This window comes from Mangifera indica, chromosome 5, assembly GCF_011075055.1.
Source record: "Mangifera indica cultivar Alphonso chromosome 5, CATAS_Mindica_2.1, whole genome shotgun sequence".
NCBI lineage: Eukaryota > Viridiplantae > Streptophyta > Magnoliopsida > Sapindales > Anacardiaceae > Mangifera > Mangifera indica.
Genome location: NC_058141.1, coordinates 18,529,562 through 18,552,236, shown reverse-complemented (window position 1 = coordinate 18,552,236; position 22,675 = coordinate 18,529,562). Strand labels below are relative to the sequence as shown.

Sequence of the window (22,675 nt, the reverse complement as noted above, 5' to 3'; positions counted from 1 at the left end):
GCCACTAAATTTATTTAGCCGAACTACTGCCGTTGCTAGTAATGTTGATGGAGCAACAACCATACACTGAAAATGAGCAAACCACCACAACAAACACCACCGGAATTCACCGTAAACACAGCTCCCAAGGTGGCAGTACTCGACATCCTGTATATCATGGCGTTCGAAAACGGCGGTGGGGCAAGTGGGTTTCAGAAATTAGAGAACCACGCAAAAAAAACCGCATTTGGCTAGGCTCATTCCCCATCCCCGAAATGGCTGCTAAGGCTTACGATGTAGCTGCATACTGTTTAAAGGGACGTAAAGCTCAGTTGAATTTTCCTGACGAGGTTGATCACTTGCCACGTCCCTCCACGTGTACCGCTAGAGATATTCAAGCAGCAGCAGCTCAGGCAGCACATTCCGTGATTTCATCAAAGAAGACTGATGAATCCGACGGCGATGTTGATGACTTCTGGGGTGAGATTGAATTGCCTGAACTGATAAACAGTGGGTTTTATAGTAATTCTTGTGGATGGACTTTTAACAGCGATGCAACGTGGATCGATGGAGAAGCGCAGCAGCAGCAGCACTTCATGGCATGTCCCTAACGAACACTGCTGTGGTAAGCAGGTGGAAGTGGAAGTGGAAGTGGAAGTGGCAGTGGCAGTGGCAGGCATGTAAAAATTAGCAAGTCTACTTATATTTTACCAGCTGGTTATGTTGTTTAATTTATTACTTAACCTGTGTACTTAGTTGTTAGCGGGCCGGGTTCAGTAGCGGGTTCGCTGGTTTTCGAATGAATCTATCATTTACGTGATTTTTAGAGTTTTAGAATTTCATCAGCCAACGTATCCTTGATGAAATTCTGATGGAATATTAATGGCAAATGTAAACTGCTTTTAAGTATGGTAACTTTAGTCACAAAACTACCTCTTTCCTGCATGGGCCTGTCATGCAGCCTCTCTAGGCCGGGGTTCCCGGGTTTTTCCTTCTCTTGTTCCTGCAGTAGATATCCAGGACTTGTCTCCAGGTTTTTTGGCTGCAGCTGCTGGGTTTGGTTCTTCTGGAGCTGTATCCAGAAATTGATTTCTGCTGCTCCTTTTTTTGGAGCTTCCAGCTTGCAGAATCTGTCTTCTTCTCTTTCAAGTTTCTGTTCATCCAGATTGCTGTGAGGCTGGATTGCTGTGCTTCCTTTCAGTTGAGCTGCTTTGCAGGCTGTGGATCTTCTGTCTCTCCAGCTACCTCCACTTGTTCTGCAGATTCTGCCTCTCTAGCCAGTTTGCTGATCTTCCAGGTTCTAAGTTTTCTTGCTGCTCTGCCTCTAGGCCCTTCCTTTTGCTCTGCGAGCTGCCTGGGTTGTCTGCCTGGAGAGCTTGCCTGGTTTCTTTCCAGGTCCCGGTGCCTGCTACTCAAGAATGTTCTGCACTGGTTTCTGTCTTTAATCCCTGTTTTGGTGTAGATAGTTTTGTATATTTTTCTCTTGGCAATCAATCCTGTGTTTTCTTTTGTAAAGTTTTTGGCAATCAATCCTGCGTTTTCTTTTGTAAAGTTTTTGGTAGTTGCTTGTTTGTTAGCCTCTTGAATCCTATCATTGTAGGAATTTTGATAAGTCTTTAAAATGAGTTAATTTTAGTATTCTTAATTTTTATGAGCGCAAGCTGACCTTTTTAGTTTATTCTTTGCTATCCCACCCAGCTATTTAGGTGAGATGAACTTAGGTTATTTTTGTAGCTCATTATTTGTTTGTTAATATATTATTTTACTTAACCAAAAAAAAACTTTAGTCTCCCCTATTTGAGAGCCTTTAGATCATGGACCAATCTAACAAGAGCTAACTCTACTCCTATATAACTTTTAAGGCGGCAAATTTCTAACTATTTACATTACATTAGAGAATAATAAATTGTCTTTTCTACCTTTTTCTCTTACTTTTTAATTTAAGTTAATATCTCTCTAATTAGATGTGTTAAAAAACCATGCTTGATTATGAATGCAACATTTGTTTTATTTCATTCAAGACCAATAAAGAAATCTGTTTGGAAATGACGAAAGTGGCAACGTCAAATCGTAAGACGTTTCAGTACTGAGTAAGAGAAATATGAAACGTGATTTGAATGGAAGCTTTCGTATTGCATTGCAGCCCTCTGTTTCCACTTCAATAACTAAAATTGTTTTTATTTGTTCTATAACATGCGTCTCTCTATACAAGGAGAAACCTACCAACACAAAGCAAATGAATCTCTAAGGCAAAAAAAAAAAAAGAAAAAGGTAAAAAGCTTGCTTTCTAAGAAAACCAGAGAGCCAAAGACGGCCGTTTATTTTGTAAGAGTCACGCACGGATATGGCAAATTGGACCCTAATTCTAGCCACATCACAATGAGGATGGAAACAAACAAGATACAGCCTGCTGACCACAAGATGAAATCGTTCTGGATAATACAGCTTTAGTCATCACCATATCTTCTCCATTTAATTAATATTATAATTTATAACTCTTATACTTAACAAATGATAAGGAAGAGTATTAAAATTTTCAAAGTGATAACATAAAAGGGAAACTTTGAGATTTATCTGTTTAATAAATACAGATGAAATCTCCTGTTAATTGGTTGGACCAGAGTCTTTGGCAGTTGGCACCTTTTATGTTTAAACTTTGATTTGGTTCATATATTATATTATTTCTTTTTCTTGTTTCATCATTACACATTTCTTTATCAAGTCCATAATTCTGCCATGCTTTGGAGTTCTAAGTCTTAACAGATGAACCTCAAAATGGAATAACTTGTCTGCTATTCTGTGATGCTGCTATCAAATTTCAATTGATAGAATACTTGATATAAATAGCATTGAAAGGCCAGTGATAGGCAACGTAAGATAGAATTGATGGAGTCCATGTTAGCAAATTTTTAAAGGGGAAGCTTAGCCCAGGACTGAGGGTAGGCTGAATTTTGTCCAGCCCAAATTGAGGCAGTGTAGATCTCTCTATTGTAATGGGCCAAAATCAGCCCAGTTGTTTGGCAGACGAATGGATGTCTAAGAACTTGAAAGTCCAGCGGAACACCCAACTCCTAGTCTTTTCGACTTATAAACAAAAGCCACGCGTCCTCTGCGTGACAGCCTTCTAAAAACTCCATTCAAAACCTCTCGATTTTCCCTCTAACCTAAAGTTTCAATCTATCGCTCTCTTTGAACTCAGTGACGGTCTGAGGGTTAGGCTTTTGTTGGAATTGGCTGGCTCCATTGCCAGTTCATCTTTTCTCATTTAAATATTTTTGAACTTATTTGATCAAATACCCTAATATAAGACATTCGAAAACCCTAGAATCACTCACGCTAATAAGCAAATGGAGTGGAATCCAGAAACTCTTCAGAACCTTTCTCAATGCTTTCTCCACACCCTATCTCCGTCACCTGAGCCGCGCCGCGCCGCTGAAAAATCTTTAGCAGAAGCCGCGGAGAGGCCCAACTATGGTCTCGCAGTTCTCCGATTGGTAGCCGAGCCAACAGTAGATGACCAGATTCGCCAATCCGCCGCTGTCAACTTCAAGAACCACCTACGCTCTCGCTGGGCTCCATCCCGTGACACTGGCTCCACTCTCACTGCAATACTGGATCCTGAGAAGGAGCAAATCAAAGCCCTAATCGTGACTCTTATGCTCACTTCGACTCCGCGAATCCAGAGTCAGCTTAGCGAAGCCCTAGCTGTCATTGGCAAGCACGATTTCCCCAAATCTTGGCCCACTTTACTTCCCGAACTCGTCGCCAATCTCAAAAAAGCGTCGGAATCTAATGACTACGTTTCCGTCAACGGTATTCTCGGAACTGCCAACTCTATTTTTAAGAAATTCCGATACCAATACAAAACAAATGACCTTTTGCTAGATTTGAAATACTGTCTCGATAATTTTGCGGCTCCGTTATTAGAAATTTTTCTCAAAACGGCGGCTTTAATTGATTCAACTGCGAGTTCTGGTGGGTCGGCTGCAACTCTTAAGTTGCTGTTGGAGTCGCAAAGATTGTGTTGTAGGATATTTTATTCGCTGAATTATCAAGAATTGCCTGAGTTTTTCGAGGATCATATGAGTGAGTGGATGAGCGAATTCAAGAAATATCTAACCACAAATTTTCCAACACTTGAGAGTAGTAGTGATGGACTTGGGCTGGTTGATGAGCTTAGAGCTGCAGTATGTGAGAATATCAGTCTTTATATGAAAATTAACGAGGAAGAGTTTCAGGGATACTTAAATGATTTTGCACTTGCTGTCTGGACTTTACTAGGGAATGTTTCACAGTCTTCTAGTCGCGATGCATTAGCTGTTACTGCAATTAAATTCTTGACTTCAGTGAGCACAAGTGTGCACCACACATTGTTTTCAGGTGAAGGAGTCATACCTCAGATTTGTCAGAGTATTGTGATTCCAAATGTGAGGTTGAGAGATGAGGATGAGGAACTATTTGAGATGAATTATATTGAGTTTATTAGGAGGGACATGGAGGGTAGTGATGTTGATACTAGAAGGAGAATTGCATGTGAACTACTTAAAGGTGTTGCAACACATTATAAGCAAAAGGTAATGGAAATAGTTTCAATTCAAGTACAGAATCTGTTAAGTTCATTTGCTGTTAACCCTGTTGTAAATTGGAAAGACAAGGATTGTGCCATATATTTAGTTGTCTCGCTAGCCACGAAGAAGGCTGGAGGCACTTCTGTTTCAACTGATCTTGTTGATGTTCAGGGCTTCTTTACATCAGTTATTGTTCCAGAGTTGCAAAGTCAGGATGTGAATGCATTTCCAATGCTTAAAGCAGGTGCTCTTAAATTCTTTACTATGTTTCGAAATCAGATACCAAAGCTCCATGCATCTCAATTGTTTCCGGACCTGGTTCGGTTCCTTGGCGCAGAATCAAATGTGGTTCATTCTTATGCTGCTAGTTGTATAGAAAAACTTTTGCTGGTCAAGGATGAGGGTGGAAGAGCGAGGTACAATTCAGCGGATATAACTCCATACCTGCCAGTGCTTATGACCAACCTTTTTAATGCCCTGAAGTTTCCAGAGTCTGAGGAGAATCAATACATAATGAAGTGTATAATGCGAACTCTTGGGGTTGCAGAGATTTCCAGCGAGGTTGCTGGACCTTGCATTTCTGGTTTGACAACTATTCTGAATGAAATTTGCAAAAATCCAAAGAATCCAATTTTTAATCACTACCTCTTTGAGTCAGTAGCTGTTCTTGTCAGACGTGCATGCGAGAGGGATCCCTCTCTCATATCTGCTTTTGAAGCTAGCATTCTGCCCAGCCTCCAGATGATCTTGCAAAATGATGTGATTGAGTTCTTGCCATATGCATTTCAACTGCTGGCTCAGCTCGTTGAGTTGAATAGGCCACCTGTTGCACCGAACTACATGGAGATTTTTAAGCTGCTTCTTCTGCCTGAATCATGGAAGAGATCTTCAAATGTTCCAGCTCTTGTACGTTTGCTTCAGGCCTTCCTTCAGAAGGCACCTCATGAGATCACCCAAGAAGGCAGGCTGAGCCAGGTGCTTGGGATATTTAACATGCTTGTTGCATCCCCTAGCACTGATGAGCAAGGCTTCTATGTTCTCAATACTGTTATTGAGTATCTTGAATATAATGCCATTTCTTCTTACATCATTCACATCTGGAATGCCCTTTTTACACGCCTCCAGAAGAACCGGACAATCAAGTTTATCAAGTCCTTTCTGATTTTTATGTCACTGTTTTTGATCAAGCATGGTTCTGTAAACCTTATCAATACAATGAATGCTGTTCAGTCTGACATAGTTATAGTAATTTTAGAGCAGTTTTGGATGCCGAATCTTAAATTGATCACAGGTTCCATTGAAGTTAAGTTGACTGCTGTTGCTTCAACCAGGCTTATCTGTGAATCTCCAATGTTTTTGGATGGTGCTGCTCTAAGACTCTGGGGGAAGATGCTGGACAGCATTGTTACCCTTCTTTCAAGGCCAGAGGAGGAAAGAGTTGAAGAGGAACCTGAAATGCCAGATATAGCTGAAAGTGTAGGTTATACCGCTGCTTTTGTTAGCCTTTTCAATGCTGGGAAGAAAGAAGAGGATCCTCTAAAGGATATAAGGGATCCAAAGGAATTTCTGGTTGTGTCATTGGCAAGGATTTCTGCCAGTTCCCCTGGGAGGTACCCGCAGATCATCAGTGAAAATCTTGAGGCAGCAAATCAAACAGCATTGCTTCAGCTTTGCAACACTTACAACTGCCCTGTAGTTTGAGTATGTTTTCCCCTCTTTGTCATTGTTTCACTTCTTTGTTGTCAGTATTGTTACATAGATTGAAAGCTATCTCATTATGACTACTATTTTAAAAGATAGTTAAATAAAAACTGTGAGTGCTGTATTACACTTTGTGGAATATAAAAATGGTTTATTATTGCAATCTGGCTCGAGTTGAGACTTTTGTTGTGAGGGTTTTTGTTCCAAAAATTATCAGTTTTAGACACTTATGACCAATTAGTTGACTGCAAATAATTTTATAATGAATGTTTACCTCTAACTGTTTTATGTAATTACCCATATTTGAGTTAATGGATAATCCTACTCTCTCCTATATAAAATTATGGAGTTGGGAGAATTTTGGAAAAACATCTGAGCAACTTATACATTTTCCCTACAAAGGATCGAACCCTTTTCATCGATGTTGAGTAGATTTATCAAATTCTTTCTTTAGTTGAATCCTTATATAATATATTTGACTAATCTATTATAGACAACCGATTGCTTTTACTTTGTGTTCTTGTGGACAGTTTACATACTGTATTTTAAAATTACCTTGTCCATAAATTGGCATTTAGGTTCCAATGTTTTGTTCTGATTTTGATGATACTTGGCCAATCAGAATGGTATGTACTTATGTAGCTGGATTTCATTGTCTGTCTATTGAATTTGTTTTACACCTATTTAAGCATGTATTTTAATTTGAAAAGGGGAACTCTTATGGTTGGGTTTTCCTTTGATGACGCTTCTGTGATTGTAGGGTTGCTTTAATAGTTCATTTTTCTTTTTCTCTCTCCAATTTCAGTTTTCAGTGTGACCTATATTCCTGCTTTATCTTCCAATTATTTAGTACTTGTCCCTTACACTGAAAAAGAAGTGTTAGGGTTTTCCACTTTATTATATCAGTTGATGAGTGATGTGCCATACTTTTCTGAGGCTGCATTATTAATTGTGACTTTGTATTGTCTGCATTTCTTTCTACAGGCAATATGATATCAATGGTTTCCGTTTCCCTGGAGATTTAAGTTTCCAGTGGGTACCTGTGATATATTGTAACTTGTGTATTTGCTTGTTAGCCATCTCATATCTTTTGCGGAAGTCATGGCTAGTTTGAGGCAAATAGATGTATATGTAATATTTTGCTCTCTAGACCATCACAGACAAGTGTTATAGCTAAATGGACAATTCCCTTTGTTTCTTTAAATTTCTTTTCTGTTCTTTTTTTTTCATAGATGTTTTGCAATCTAAATATATCGTCTAATAATCTGTTTGTACCACTTTGCAGGATATTGTTTTGCATAAAAGCTCCTGTTGGGCATTAGTCTCAAGAAGTTTTAGTCAGCTTGCATTTGTAAGTAGGTGGTACTTCATACTGTGTGACAGGACATTTGCGAAGAATTAATCTTGAATTTTTGCAGTTTCTGGGGATCTGAATGGTGGGACTTCGTTATTACAGTTACGCGCCAAGTTATTAGCAAATGGTCATTCCACTGTGGTTGATTGAATTCTGGGGTAAATAACCCGCATTCTATATTGTTTTCACAGTTTGAGTCTTGTTCAGCGTGCATGTTTCATGAAATGAGGTCAAAAGAGTTGTAGGCTAAACTGGGCCTTTTTTTTTTTTTTTTGAGTTATTAAAATATGCAAAGCGTCATGTCGTCATTGTGCAAATCAGTTTAGTTATTTGGACTGAACTTCTTGTTATTATCTGTGCAAAATCAATTCAGTTAAGAGTGGTAACTGTGTTTGATCAGTGAGTAACAAGTCACACAAATAGTTAAAATCCTGAATATATTTACCATTGTCTGTTTGGATGAATACAGTACAAACTACTTGCCCTTTCGCCACATGTAACAATTAGAATATCCTTCTAATAAAGTAAACATTTTTCATACTTTAGGACAATAGTTTGTGTCTTCAGTTTAGATAAAAAAAGTAAAAGATATAGTTAGCCTTTTTTACTTCATCTAAGTAACAGTAAAATGTAAAAATTACGAATAGATGACGTTGCCATCAATGAACTCAGTTTTCAACTCGGACGCACTACAACCATACAATTATCATGCCAGCATCATGCTTCTGGCAGGACCACAATCTCTTGGTAGCCAAAAAAAAAATATATATATATATATATATATATAAAAACTGTAATTATCTTCACCTAAACAATCAATTATTATAAATTAATGAGAACAGATACCCCACATGCCCATTATACGGTAATACATAAATGGACCCTAAATTAATCGGGCCCAAGGAGATATATAATTTCTTTAGCTCCTTATATTAGCACGCCTAATTCCCTATCATTTGTGTGGACCTGTCCTTTCTCTTCCCTCAGTTGGTCAAGGTTGATATGTTTTTTTCTTTTTTTTTAATCATAAAGTTGTCAACTTATAATAAAATTTTAATCCGCTAATCGAATTCATGTAACACCACTCACTACAAGAGAAAAGACTAAAATTCCTTGATGCCACACAATTCTGTGGTGCGTTTTTCTTTCTGTGTTCTTTTTAAGACAGCCTAACTGACTTCCACTTTAGACTTGTCCGGTTTGGCTAATAATTAATAGTAATTGAATAGGATTTTACATTTTTAATTTTTGTTTGTAGACTAACAAGAGTCCCCCTTTTCCTCCCCAGTCTTTCTTAGATATTGGTACAGAAATAATCATGATCATAAAATAAAACCATGCCTGATCTGACTCCACCATCAATTTCTCATAACTGTTCATATCTGGTCCCCCCCCTCCCTCCCTCCTCACCCACCAAATCTAGTTACCTAATTTTAACACTAAACTTATATTTCCAATATGGCCTTTTATCGTCCAATTAAAAGTCCGTATTGACATTTCCCGTTTTGACCAATCCTCACTCATCCATGCCACTTTATTCTAGTTCTGAAATTTCACTTATTTATTATTTCTGAATATGGTTTCTACATAGCAAAGAAAATTAAGGACCCACACTAACATTATTTTGTAACGATGAATTTCCTTCCATTGGTTTAACCAATTTTGTTCTTTGTTGACATGAATTGGGCCTTATTTTTGTTGCATTGAAAAGTAAAAAATTTCTTAAGATTCTTAACCTCATTAATGGAACATCTAATGGTTCATAAAGTTTCAAATTAGGTCAAACGTGTAGCATGATTTATACGAACAAAGATACCAAAATCCCACCCCCCACCTTTCCCTTCCCTTTTTCAATTTCAAATATTAAACAATTAACTATTGTGGGTGGACCTTATTTCAACATTAAAAAATCTTAATTAGATTATGGTTTGATTTGATTCGTATAGATAATTTTGTTATTAAAAAAATAATTTAATTCAGATAAGATTTTTTGTTCAAAAAAATAAAAATTTTAAGATATTTCTTTTTTTTTAAAAGAAAATCACATTATGTCTACTAATTCATTTATTTTCCAATTTTACAATCACCGGTAGGTTTAGACTTAGGATTATGCCAAATTCCAACAAAGGTAAAATTGATAAAATTTCAAAATCAGAAAAAATATAATTAAACAGTGAGTGAAAGTGACAATCACAGCCAACCAAACTATGATTATTTTTCACATGAATTTCAATCTCTGAGTGTTGGATAGTTTGAGGTTCCCGAGGGAGAGAAATACATGAATTTAAGATATAAAGAATATAAAAATGTTTATTTATTTACTAAATAAATAAAAGGGTAAGGTAGAGAGAGAAGGCACATGAATTTATAAGGGTCAAGGACAGGTGACTAAGAAACACTAACTGAATTGGTCTCCACATGGGGCATCGCCCTCTCATATTAGGGCAAAAGACTTTTTCCCACTCAAGGTAAAGTGGAAATCTAAAGTTTTGTTTTTCAGTTTTAAAAATCTTAAAAAATACTTATTTAATAGTAAGTTTTTATTAAAATTTTAATTAAAATTAAGAATAAAATTATTATTTAATAATATTATTTTAAAAAATAAAAATTTATATTATTTTACTTTCTTAATTTAAAAAATTAACAATTTCTCTTCATCTTAAAAAAAATTAAGTTTTAAAATATGATATTTTCTTTCCTATTTAGAGTTTCAATTTTCACTGAATTTTCTAGTAAGTGATGTCGATCTCTCTCCCTCCTAACAATGTCTCTCTCTCTCTCTTCAGAACTTTCCCTTCAATCAATAATATTTGGATTCAATAGAATCCAGACAAAATCCAAATAAATACTCGAAACTCTTCATTTGGACTTTCATCGTTTAAATGAATTGCTTCGTTTGGATATGATGATGCATCCAAACGAGGAGGATAATGACTCTTCATTTATATTTCATTCAATTTATACATCATCAATCTGAGGAAAAGCATTGGAGAGAGAGAGATTGGCCATTATTTATCAGAAAATCATCGGTGAAAATTAAACTTTAGGTAGGGGAAAATGTTATATTTCAAAATTTTTTTTTTTAGAGAAATTGTTAATTTTTCAAATCAAGGGGTAAAATAATATAAACTTTTATTTTTTAAATATTATTATTAAATGACAATGTTACCCTTAACCTTAACTAAAAATTTTAATAGAATTTGTTTATGGGTGGGTTTTTGGGTTCTTCAAAGTTAGATGATAAGACTTTGAATTTTCACTATACTTTAGGTGAAAATAATCCTTTGGCCCTTATATTATTATTATTATTATTAATAGCCCACATTCTTTACCACATTTAGGGCAATTTCTTTTTTTTTATATATTTTAAAATTTTTATCCATAAAATTTGCATGTATCTAATTTTAAATATTTAATTAATATATTTTGATATAATTAAATAATTTTAAATTAATAATAAAATAACATCAGATATAGATATATATATATATATATATAGACAATACTATTTAAAGTTAAAATTAAATGTTCATAATATTGTTTAATTTTTATATATTAAACAATTTTCAATATTCTTTTAAGATACCGAGAAAATTATTTGCTAATAATTTATATTCACTGAATACTAAATCTGTCTCGCTGACCCATTTGATTATATATATATATATTACAATTTGAGGGATCAAATCTGTAATCTTAATGGAATAATTAGATTATGAGATATGATAAACATATTGTTTTTTTTTTTTAAATTATTGGATGATTGTTGAAACTTTGAGATCTTAACTCTTGAGAGGAGGCAAGAGTCACTTTTAACGTTCAATTACACCCATTTAACCAAATTATAACGTTGATAAAATACACGTAATTCAATGTGATTGGTCTGTCCTCCTCCTTCATGTTGCTAATTAGGCTAAAATACTGTTTTTGCTTTCAGCATAGTTTGAAAATATTTATTGCATCTAAGAAGAAGAAGAAGAAGAAGACAGTATGTTAAGGTTGCCCACAAGTCCAACCCGGGTCTCCAAATATATTAATTTAGTAAAATTAAAAAAAAAATTTGGGTGGGTATAATTTTTATGGTCAAAAGTGGGTATTTTTATCTCTAGGTAAATTAGTCAAAAGAGTAGCTTAATGTTGAAAAGATGCAAAGTAAGAATCAAATCCTAAATCTTTTAGCTTAGTTCAAGTTGATTGCCTCTTACGGCATACCTTTACTTTATAATATGTTCTCAAAATTTTTTTTAAAAAAAAAAAATGCATTTGATTCATTTCACACTTGAATCCAAATATGCTTTTCTGTTATTAATATTTAACATTATTAAACTTTAGTCAATCTGTGTGATCAATTAAAGATAAGGATTTATTTATAAAGTAATATTATGTATACGTATTTTAAGTACATAAGTATATGTATATTTATATATGTCATCATATAATTAAATATTTTTTATTTTTAATTCAAAATTATTTAATTATATGATAACATATATAAATAAATTTATATTTAAAATAAGTACATATAATTTTATCGTCGTTTTTATAGTCAACCGTAAGTTGTTTTTTTTTTTTTTTTGCATGAGATTAGAGAACCATATAATATAAAAGGTTCTTTGGGTGCTATAATTTACTATAGGTTACGCTATGATTTGGATTCCACTCACCACTTAGCTTTTAAATATTATGAATTTTATAACCATGGTTGAAATTAGGCTGTCTCCGGGCATCTTTAATTTTAAATTAATAATATTTCATATACAAACTACTAATATAAATAAGACTATATAAATATTAACAATATTAATAAACTATTATGTGATTATATTATTTTAAATTAAATAAAAATAATATTTATTTATATAATAAAATATTTGTATTTGTATTTAAATTTGTTATTAGTTTATGTAGTATTACTTCATCATGTTGTACCAAATCAATAAAACTTTATGCATATAATTAAATATTACAAATTGAGTACATATAACATTGTTCTATACTGATTCCTAGGGTTAACTCGAATGGTTAAGGGAAAAAGTCTCTTTACGAAAGGTCAAGGTTTGAGTAATTTATTCACTCATACTAAAAAAATCTTGAATTAATTAACTTAGGATCGAATAACAAAACTAGATAAAACTAAACTTTGATAGTAAGACTATATAAAGTACTGATTAATTTGAAATCGAATAGCAAGACTATATAAAGCCAAACTCTAATATACCTAATTTAGTAATTGTAAGTTTAATCATTATGTTTTAACATTTGCTTGTCAACAGAGTTGGGTAAGGTTTCGGTTTTTTTTTTTTTTTTAAATGCTCCATACCAAATTTATTGTCACATAAATTGATAATTGTTATATTCCATGAGATAAAATGTGCTGACAAATAGGTGAAAAAGGAAAATTTAGTGCTCTAAATCAACTTTTGTTTTCTTTTTATTACATATTCCATTCTGCACAACATAATGCTTCATTTCAGTTACTGCTCTACATTTTACTATGCCAAAAACAACACTTCTTTATCTTAACTGTTGCTTTTTGTGGATGAACAGAAAGCCATCAAATTGTTTACGATTTATATTGTTGCTCAAGAAGTTGGAAACAGAACGTTGCGCGCTGTAGAAGAAGGTGAGGTGAAGCAAGCCGGGTGAGGTGATGATGAGAGGTTGGTTGGCATTATGACGTGTACGGTGGACCGCCTGACTGATACATAGGTTAGGTTTCTCAAAAGCCCTGCACACATTTATCATAGGACCTAGACCTGGAGGGGAAACATTCTCCCTTATTTAACATTATTTTATTTGTTTATGGTAGATTTATAATTTCATTAAAAGATAAATTAATAATTAAAGATGTAATTGAACAATTTTTTATTAATAAAAACAAACAATAAATACACTAACACAATTTTTAAGGCCAGATCACTATTTTTCACTCAAATTTTTTATACAAAACTAACATTCTATTAGTAATTAAAACAATCTAAATATTCATAAATAAATTATTAAAATTAATTAAAATAATTAATTTAAAAATAAAATCATCATTTAATTAGTATTGTATTAAAAATAATAAATTATTATAAATTTTTCCTTAAGTTTAAAATATTAACAATTTTTTTTATAATTAAATTTTATCTCTCCCATTTTCTTACAACAGAACGGGAGGTTTGGTTCTCCCTCCCCTCTTTTTGGAGTATCTCCGTTGTAAGGGTTTACATTAGATATGTGTTAGAAAACGAGAAAGAGAAAAACCCTAAAACTTAAAGAGAAAATATAAGATTTAAAAGTTTAATTATAAAAAAATTATTAGATTTATAAATCTATAAAAAATAGATAATATTTTATTATTTTTAATATGTTATTAATGAAATGATGATTTTATATATAAAATTAACTACTTTTGTTATTTTAAAAATTTATAAATAAAAATTTAAATTTTTAATAATTAATAGATAAAAAATTAAATTTCTATCAAACCCGGGTAGGGATATGTCTTGGCCAATATTTAAATTTAAAAGATTGAAAAGTCGGCTTCTGTGGTCTCATCTAAGTTCTAGTTCGAAATTCTCATTGGCCCATTTTACAGAAAGAGCAAGTGGATATATGGTGTTGAAAGGAATAATGAAGATATAATATCTTGTCAAGAAAAGACTGGTGTTGTGTTACAGCTAGAGGCGATGGATGAATCAAGACGGGGATGAATGTCTTCAATTAATAATGTTGGTTAGGATTTATCATATAATTGCGAATATTTAAATTTTATATAGTATTTAACCAAAACCAAATCGTGCAATATTTGTGTTTGGTAATTGAGTATCCACCTTACTGTCACTCTCTATTCGAATAAACAAGAAAGTAATGCTCCACAGGGACCATAGGTCCGTAGCCCGTACTGCACACAATCTACCTAGGCCGAAAGACTTACTTCCACTGAAACTACAATAACATCTCAATTTTTTTTTTAATTTTAAAAAATTTATAAGAAAATTTTTATTAAAAATTTTAGTTAAGGTTAATAATAAAATTATTGTTTAATAAAAATATTTAAACTTTATTATATTTTTTTCTATAAATTTAAAAATTTCATAATTTTTGTTCGATCTAAAGTTTAAAAAATGATAAATATCTTCATAAGATTTATTCATCTCCTCTCCGATACTGATTTATGATCTTTGACAGTCGATTGTCATTTTTCTTATCTCTTTCCCTTGCCTCTCTGGTTGTATTTGGCTGAGATGAAAATAATGTATTTTTATTTTAGAAAAAGACCGTTCGTCTTTGTCTTAGTTAAAGACGATAAAAAAGGCAAGAGAGAGAGATCAGAGGGAGAGATATGACAAGAAGAAGGATTATCAACTGTCAAAGATTGTTAACCGATGTCAAAGAGGAGAGAAACAAACCTTATAAAGTATTTATTACCTTTCAAATTTTGTATTAAGGGAAATTATGAACTTTTTTAATCTAGGGAGGAACATATAATAGAATTTAAATTATTTATTAAATAATAATTTTATTCTTAATTTTAACTAAAAATTTTAATAAAAATTTATATATAAATGGATGTTTTAAGTTTTACAAGTTAGTGGGTGGGAGCATGAGCGCTTTACCCTGGGTGGGAATAAGTTTTTTGGCCATCAACATATTTCCAGCCGGGGCGCGTGCCGGCCACTCAGTATCAATTGTGTCATTGACTTCAAAATCAACTCAAAACCATGCTTACTGGGTCCCAATCCCCGGGTCGAACACGTGTAATTTACAAACTTTCATGATACGAAAAACTAACCACAAAATTATAGAAATAAAAATTGAGCAAATTAACAAAAATATTAATTAAAATACGAATCAATTTTTTTAAATCTTTTTAAAAAAGTTTATTGTGATTTTATTTTTTAAAATAAATTTTATTTTGTTTTTAATAATGCCTCTCCCAATTAATTATATCATTTGACTAATCATATTAGATTTGGTATAGTTTTTTCGATAATTTTTAAACATATTATGTTTAATAAGTTATGATTCCAAGAATCAAAAAACTTATTTAGAAATTAATCAAATTTTGTTTTAATATAGATCGAAACAAAAAATGAACATAAATACGAAGAATGATGTAAGTGCGAGTGGATGCATTTAGATATATTTGGATACGTGTAGATGCATGTAGGTGTACCCAAGTGTATTCAAGTATGCACTTCTTTATATATATATATAGAGAGGGTGCGGGTGGGCGCATGCACTTATTTGCACTTGTGTGTCTTAGTACATATTTGTGAGTATCTGAATGCACCTACATACATCCGTACTCACCTGCATGCACCCACTCACAGTCGCATCATTTTTTATACTTGTATTCATCTTTTTGTTTCGATTTGTATAAGAATAAAAATAATTTAATTTTTGAATAAATTTTAATTATTCGAATCATAATTTACCAAATATAATATATTTAAAGATTATCAAACAAAATTATATCAAATATGACGTAATTCGTTAATATAATTAACTGAGAAAAATATTATTAAAAAAAATATATATTTAAAAAATAAAATAACTATAAATTTATCTAAAAAATTTATACAAAAATATTAATATTTATTTTAATTAATATTCCATTTAAAAAAAAAAACACTAAATAAGACCAAAAATTCCCTGCCGGGTTTACACCATGCCAACAAGATTGCCTGCCACGATGCAGACAAAGAAGTGTTCTAGTTAAAACGTGGCTGCGGCCGGCGTTATAAAATTATAACTGAAGGAAACGGAGCTCGACGACTCCGTAAATCATTGAGCCGTCACGTTTCCCTATGTAAAACTTAAACATTGGGTCGTGGTGTTGATGTGATGGGTTATGATGGGCAGTCAACTACTGGCTGGCCGCCTTTATCAGACGGCTGCTGTTCACTTTCTGCAATGCAGTGTACGGTAATCCCGTGATCCTGACCCTGATCCTGATTCAGATTCTGATCCCTATCTCTAATGCAAAAGTAACCATGGTTAGATTGTTGAGTCAGTAAAAAATAAAAATGGAAATTAAATAATAAAAACTGAAAATGAATTACATACCAAATTAAAAAATAAACTAGCAAGAGTCATGTGATTGTTGCAGTTAACAAGTTACCATTGCGTGATGAACAAATAAAATGCATTGGTCACTTGAGTTATGTAAATTGTATTTCACGTTTGCAGGGTACAGAAGAGCATGTCGATGTAATAGGCAAACATAAAAAGTAAAAAAATTACTCTCTATTATTACTGGACAAGGATTAAATTTATTACCATTTTGTAATTTTCGTACAGATATTTTACTCATGATTAGCGGTGGAATCTCATTTTTTGTTTATAATTACGGGGGAGTAAAGGTCTTATTAAAAAAATTGCAGAGAAAAATCGTAACATAAAAGAGGGTATTGACTGTGGAGAAGCTGAAACTAGAGAGAGAAGAGTAGAATCTGAGTGGGAGAAAGCGGTTTTGGGGATTTGGTAACGTCTGATTCAGGTCTTTTGGCGAGCAAAAGAAACAGGAAACAGCCACAGCGCTGCTTCATACAGGTGTTTATCGAGTTGAGCCTGGAAATAAGGTCGGTGAGAAGACAAAAGCACAGTGGTTTTGTAACTGAAACCCACCAATTTAGCAGCTACGTATAATCAAAGTCAGTTACACTAGTCCACCTGTAATTATGATAACTTACCATACATAACCGTCGTCTCTTCTGTGGTTTGGTGTCTGTATTTCTATTTCTTTCTCTTCTCGTTTTTCTCTCTTAACTGCCTTTCTTTTTCATTAATGGGGTAGCTTACCCTCTTCCGCTTAGAGGGCTTGTGTTTTCTTTCTTTGATATTCTATTCAGTGATTTACTGGGTTCTTTGAAAACGACATCGTTGCTGTGGTTGTTTATTTGATGGCTCATATTGAAACGAGTCTCGGGGGCTCATCGATTTCTCAAATGGAAACAGGTAACAATATGCTGTAGTTTTAAGTTAATAATTCTGTGTTTGTTTCCCGGGAAAGTTATGAGAAATGGGTTTTTTTTGGTTGTGAGAAAACGGGAAAGTTGATGCCCTTGTCTGGGTGTCGCCAAAAGATGCGAAACTCAGAGATAAACGAGAATGTGAAATAGTACGTATTTGGCTGCACAAGCTCAGCACTTGGTTCTTGGCTCGATTATAGTGAAGCTTTACTTTTTATGTCTTAAACTATAATAAATCTGTGATTTGTTTTTATTTTGTATTTTTAGGGAGCGGGGAGCCAAAAACTCTTTGTTATATTCTTCCCCTTCTTGTGATTTTTAAGTTTTACTCTGATTTGTTGGGTACAGGAAACAATGATCTGTATAAGGAGCTTTGGAAGGCTTGTGCAGGACCACTGGTTGAAGTTCCTCGACCTGGAGAAAGAGTTTTCTACTTCCCTCAGGGTCACGTGGAACAAGTATGCAAATTTGATTTTGAATAATTTTTTTTCATGATATATAAATTTATTGTTCTTGTTTGCAATTTATGTATAGATTTTTTTTTTTTTATATCTTACTCTTTGAGTTTTGCAGTTAGAAGCATCGACAAATCAGAAACTGAACCATCAAAAACCTTTGTTTGATCTTCCCTCTAAGATCCTATGTCGAGTTGTTAACATCCAATTTCTGGTAATTTATGTTTCTGATCTTATTGTCTAATTATTTCTGCTTTGTTTTTTGTTTTTCACTTGTGTCGATTCTTCAATCTGCACTTCTTTCCTTATATTTATAGGCTGAGCAAGAGACAGATGAGGTTTATGCTCAGATCACTTTGCTACCATATGGAGATGTGAGTACATATGTTTCCTTTTTGACCTATGGTTGCTTCGTTAGAAACTTGAGCCCAAATTTATTATGATTTTAGATTCAGAAATTAAAGAGATAAACTATCTTCAGCCCTGTCCAACTATTTAGCTTAGAATAACCATTGATTTTTTTTTTTTAAACTCTCTGTTTATTTGCATTCAAATAGGTCGTAATAGTATTTACTTTTTATGTAATGAAGTCTGAGCATGATATATGTTTCTGGTTATGGCAATATAACAGCAAACTGAACCTACAAGTCCTGATCCCTGCCCACCTGAGCCTCCAAAGCAAACAGTTCATTCGTTTTGTAAGATTTTAACAGCTTCAGATACAAGCACCCATGGGGGGTTTTCTGTTCTTCGCAAGCATGCCACCGAATGTCTTCCTCCGTTGGTAATGACTGTCACTGTACCACAACTGTTTTCTGGGACATGTTATTACTTTTAAGTAATTTTTCTTCTGCAATGTTTTTTAATCATTAGGACATGACCCAAGCAACCCCAACCCAGGAATTGGTTGCTAAAGATCTGCATGGGTTTGAGTGGCGATTCAAACATATATTTAGAGGTACAAATTTTGCATTCAATTCTGGGATTGCTTTCTGTAATTTGCAAACATCAGTGCGTACTTCAGCAATTGGGTTTAGAGATGTTGAGTGATAAGTATATATGTTTTCTTGATTCTGTTTTCCTCTGCACATCTATGTGATCAGGTCAACCCCGAAGACATTTGCTTACTACAGGGTGGAGTACATTTGTTACCTCCAAAAGGCTGGTTGCAGGAGACGCTTTTGTTTTTTTGAGGTAGTTGGATTTCAACTTTATAATGTGTTTTAGATTCAAGTGCATGAATTTTGTTGTTGCTTGGTTTGATTCTACAATGATGGTGTGTAGAGGTGAAAATGAGGAATTACGAGTGGGGGTTCGACGTCTTACTCGTCAGCAGAGCTCCATGCCTTCATCTGTAATATCCAGTCAGAGTATGCATTTAGGAGTGCTTGCTACAGCTTCTCATGCTGTTACAACCCAAACTCTCTTTGTAGTATACTACAAGCCAAGGTTCCTGCTGTAATCTGTGTTGGATTTTTATCATTGCCTTGCCGTATATATTACATCTTACTTTCTTTTGCTTTGTTCTCTTAACCAGGACAAGCCAATTCATTATCAGCTTAAACAAGTACCTGGAAGCGGTTACGAATAGGTTTTCTGTTGGTATGCGTTTTAAGATGAGATTTGAGGGTGAAGACTCTCCTGAGAGAAGGTAACTCAACCATATGTTTTTCTTTTCGTTGAGAGTTAAATTTGGTTGCAGGTAAATTCTTAATTCCCATGCGTACTGTTGTCAGGTTCATGGGCACCATCATCGGGGTTGGAGATATTTCAGTGCAGTGGCCAGGCTCTAAATGGCGGTCGTTGAAGGTCGACTATAGTTTTGAATTCCAGTTTTAAATGCTGACATAACTATTGTGGTTTTTTTAATTATTGTTTTTCCTACTACTGTCTTTTTAGATTCAATGGGATGAGCCAGCTACAATCCAAAGGCCAGAAAGGGTTTCTCCATGGGAGATAGAGCCTTGTGCAGCTTCTGCACCATTAAGTGTTGCTCAACCAGCTGTTAAGGGCAAGAGACCACGATCCATTGACATTCCAGCTTCTGGTAAGAAAATGTTTTCCCTGAATTTTGTGGGTGAATTTTCCAACTAATCTTTTGAAACTTGAATGTATCAATTTTAATGTAGAAATTACAACAAATTCGGCATCATCAGCCTTTTGGTATCAAGGATCAACCCATTCCCATGAATTAACTCAATTAGCTGGTGGTGCTGAAGTCCAAAGCACTGAGAGACAAGTTCTCTGGCCTTTGAGGCAGAAAGAATTCGATAGTAATCATTTGAATGGCAGTAATGTCTGTAGTTCAAGGGTCACACCTGAAGGCATTTGGCCTACTTCTCCCCATCTGAATGTCTCTTTAAACCTGTTCCGGGAGACAACAGATGACTACAAAAACAGTGCAGCACGGACTATTCTGAATGTTTTCTCCTCAGGGCCAAGTGATAGCTTATTTAATGATCAGGCTGGAAAAATGAAGAAATCTGGGACTTCCATGGGTTGTCGGTTGTTTGGATTTGATCTGAAACGTAACTCTAACATTGCTGCTGCGCCAGCCAAGGAAGGTGTAGATTCAACTTTTGATTCCAATTGCGTTAAAGGGTCTATTCCAGCTGCATCTGATTCTGATAAGGCCCAAAATTCGGAATTTTCAAAATCCTTGAAGGAACTGGAGCAAGTGACAGCAGAAGCATTTCCAAAAGAGACACCGAACAAGCAGGGGTCAGCTACCTCCACAAGAACTCGGACGAAGGTAAAAATTGTGAGTTATTTCTGGCTCATGTTTGCATTGTTTTTTTCTTCTGATTATAATAATTGAATTTTGAGAAGGTTCAAATGCAAGGAATTGCTGTTGGGCGTGCTGTTGATTTAACTGTTTTGAAAGGGTATGATGATCTTATTGATGAATTAGAAAAGATGTTCGAAATTGAAGGACACCTTCGTCCATGTGACAAATGGAAAGTGGTTTTTACCGATGATGAGGGTGATATGATGCTTGCTGGTGATGATCCATGGCCGTAAGTGATTTCGAATCTGTTCAGTACCACAATATCAATAGCATTATTATGGCATTTATGTCTCTTTCCCTCAAAATAATTGCAGGGAATTCTGTAAGATGGTTAAGAAGATCTTCATATATTCATGTGACCAAGTGAAGAAAATGAGCCCAAGCTGCAAGCATAATGCATCATCTGTAGAGGGTGAAGGGACTGTTGTAAGCTTGGATGACTCAGATCACAACTCCGAAATTTGAAAGTACAAAAACCCTATTTATTTTACAATATTTTTTATTGAAATTTGAAAGCAAAGGGTGGTGGTAGTTTAATTTGCTCAGGTTTTTTTGGGAGCCTGCAGTGAAGAAGAGCTAACAGACTCGTACCATTAAAATTTAGAGGAACTTATGAAGGTTTTAGTAATAGCATGCGTATACCTTGTTTTGTGGGATGGTTTGGTTTCAATGTAGGGCAGCTGTAAAAATATATGCTTTCAGACTTTGTTGGCATAATGTTGGCTTTTAACTAAGTTTCATTATATATGCCTGACCAATAAGATGCCCTTATTTTCTTGCCTTAAAATTCCTGCTTTATAGTGTTCCATTTGAAGACGGATCTGTGTGACTCTTCTTTTTGTGATTTAAAAGTAACCCACTGTTCACTATATGGTTTTCAGAACATTGGCCAAAGAGAGGCCAATTTTGTGAAAAAACAGAAGCTAGTGGGGACGGTGACATGGAGAGAAATATAAAAAGGTATAAGATGCTGGAATTGCTTTTCAAGTCTGTCTAAAATATGGAGGCAAGGTTGTTTTCAGTGAGATTACTTGTACAAAAAGAAGCGGTTGGATGCTTGGATTGAAAAGAAACAACTTAAAAAAAGATGCAAAATCAATTTGACAGTGACATACAAGATATGAGAGCATTATTTTTATTGTTTAGAGATTTCATGTTTAAGGTTTTATTTTGTTTTTGCTTTTATTGGGTCAAAAGTTTAAGCTCTTAATTAATATTTTAGGACGAGGTCAAGTCTTTTTTAACAAATAGAAGCGTCTATTCTGAATTAAAGCAATCTCTGATTTTTTTATAACTTTTTTTGGTTGAAGAATATGCTGAAAATGGTTTTCAAAGAAATAAAGGCGTTATCAAGAGCTTTTGAATGGTTCAAGTATATGGGTAGTTTAGTCACCCTTTAAAAGGCATAAAGGGATGTGTCTTATTCTCCCTTGGTTTGATTGAGAAATGAATTTGATTCATAGACTGAAAGGAAATAATTGCCTTGTTTGTTGAAAACGCCTTTTCAAGTATGAGAAAACCTTGTAGTATTCTGGGTTTGGAATGGGCCTTATGACACATTGAAGGAATTTAACTCCTGTAAATGTACTCATAATGGCTTCACATATTTTACCCGTTTAAGTGAATCAATCTTTGTATTCCGTTTTGGGTGTTTCCTAAAGGTACAAAGTATGCATGTTTGCAACTTTTAACCAATGTCTGTTGCTCATAAGCTAATTCAGTTAAAGTCTGATTAAAAATTCAAATCTTGCATGGTTTTAAGGGTTATACGGGGTGGTTTTTTTTTAACTTCAGCACCGATCAACCTAGATAGTAGGTAATAAACCTTCAAAAATATTTATATACATAAATTTACACTCTTTTCAAGT

The 22,675-nt window shown here is 34.0% G+C and overlaps 3 protein-coding genes across 7 annotated transcripts; all 3 read left to right on the top strand.

Moving 5' to 3' along the window:
- LOC123216541 (ethylene-responsive transcription factor ERF023-like) lies at positions 1–1,624 on the top strand. Its single transcript, XM_044636983.1, has one exon. It carries the CDS (start codon positions 42–44, stop codon positions 588–590), a length of 549 nt encoding a protein of 182 aa, XP_044492918.1. The 5' UTR covers positions 1–41; the 3' UTR covers positions 591–1,624.
- Positions 1,625–3,086: 1,462 nt separating this feature from the next.
- LOC123216540 (exportin-2-like) lies at positions 3,087–8,001 on the top strand. Of its 2 annotated transcripts, XR_006502232.1 has the most exons (3): positions 3,087–6,248; positions 7,534–7,599; positions 7,667–8,001. XR_006502232.1 is itself a non-coding variant. In XM_044636982.1 (2 exons), the coding sequence occupies exon 1, from the start codon at positions 3,327–3,329 to the stop codon at positions 6,246–6,248; it is 2,922 nt and encodes a 973-aa protein (XP_044492917.1). In that variant the 5' UTR covers positions 3,087–3,326; the 3' UTR covers positions 7,534–8,001. The 2 variants fall into 2 exon arrangements, 1 of the variants encoding a protein (XP_044492917.1); XM_044636982.1 differs by having other exon boundaries at positions 7,534–8,001.
- An 8,940-nt stretch (positions 8,002–16,941) lies between these two features.
- LOC123216271 (auxin response factor 18-like) lies at positions 16,942–21,594 on the top strand. 4 transcript variants are annotated; one of them, XM_044636678.1, is made up of 15 exons: positions 16,942–17,246; positions 17,445–17,550; positions 17,913–18,022; positions 18,138–18,233; positions 18,337–18,393; positions 18,651–18,803; positions 18,893–18,977; positions 19,123–19,213; positions 19,304–19,468; positions 19,557–19,670; positions 19,756–19,828; positions 19,919–20,066; positions 20,149–20,771; positions 20,849–21,036; positions 21,122–21,594. In XM_044636678.1, exons 2-15 carry the CDS (start codon positions 17,496–17,498, stop codon positions 21,270–21,272), a joined length of 2,109 nt encoding a protein of 702 aa, XP_044492613.1. In that variant the 5' UTR covers positions 16,942–17,246; positions 17,445–17,495; the 3' UTR covers positions 21,273–21,594. The 4 variants fall into 4 exon arrangements, with proteins under 4 accessions (XP_044492613.1, XP_044492612.1, XP_044492611.1 ...); XM_044636677.1 differs by having other exon boundaries at positions 17,409–17,550; XM_044636676.1 differs by having other exon boundaries at positions 16,942–17,318.
- The last annotated feature ends 1,081 nt before the right edge of the window (positions 21,595–22,675 follow it).

What these genes read in the sequence shown, in the direction of transcription:
- LOC123216541 (XM_044636983.1), top strand. Translation starts at nt 42, where the DNA reads ATGTTGATGGAGCAACAACCATACACTGAAAATGAGCAAACCACCACA.
- LOC123216540 (XM_044636982.1), top strand. Translation starts at nt 3,327, where the DNA reads ATGGAGTGGAATCCAGAAACTCTTCAGAACCTTTCTCAATGCTTTCTC.
- LOC123216271 (XM_044636678.1), top strand. Translation starts at nt 17,496, where the DNA reads ATGGCTCATATTGAAACGAGTCTCGGGGGCTCATCGATTTCTCAAATG. An exon ending in CTCAGGGTCACGTGGAACAA is followed by an intron (nt 18,023 to 18,137) that starts GTATGCAAATTT and finishes TGAGTTTTGCAG; the next exon opens with TTAGAAGCATCGACAAATCA. An exon ending in CATTGACATTCCAGCTTCTG is followed by an intron (nt 20,067 to 20,148) that starts GTAAGAAAATGT and finishes ATTTTAATGTAG; the next exon opens with AAATTACAACAAATTCGGCA.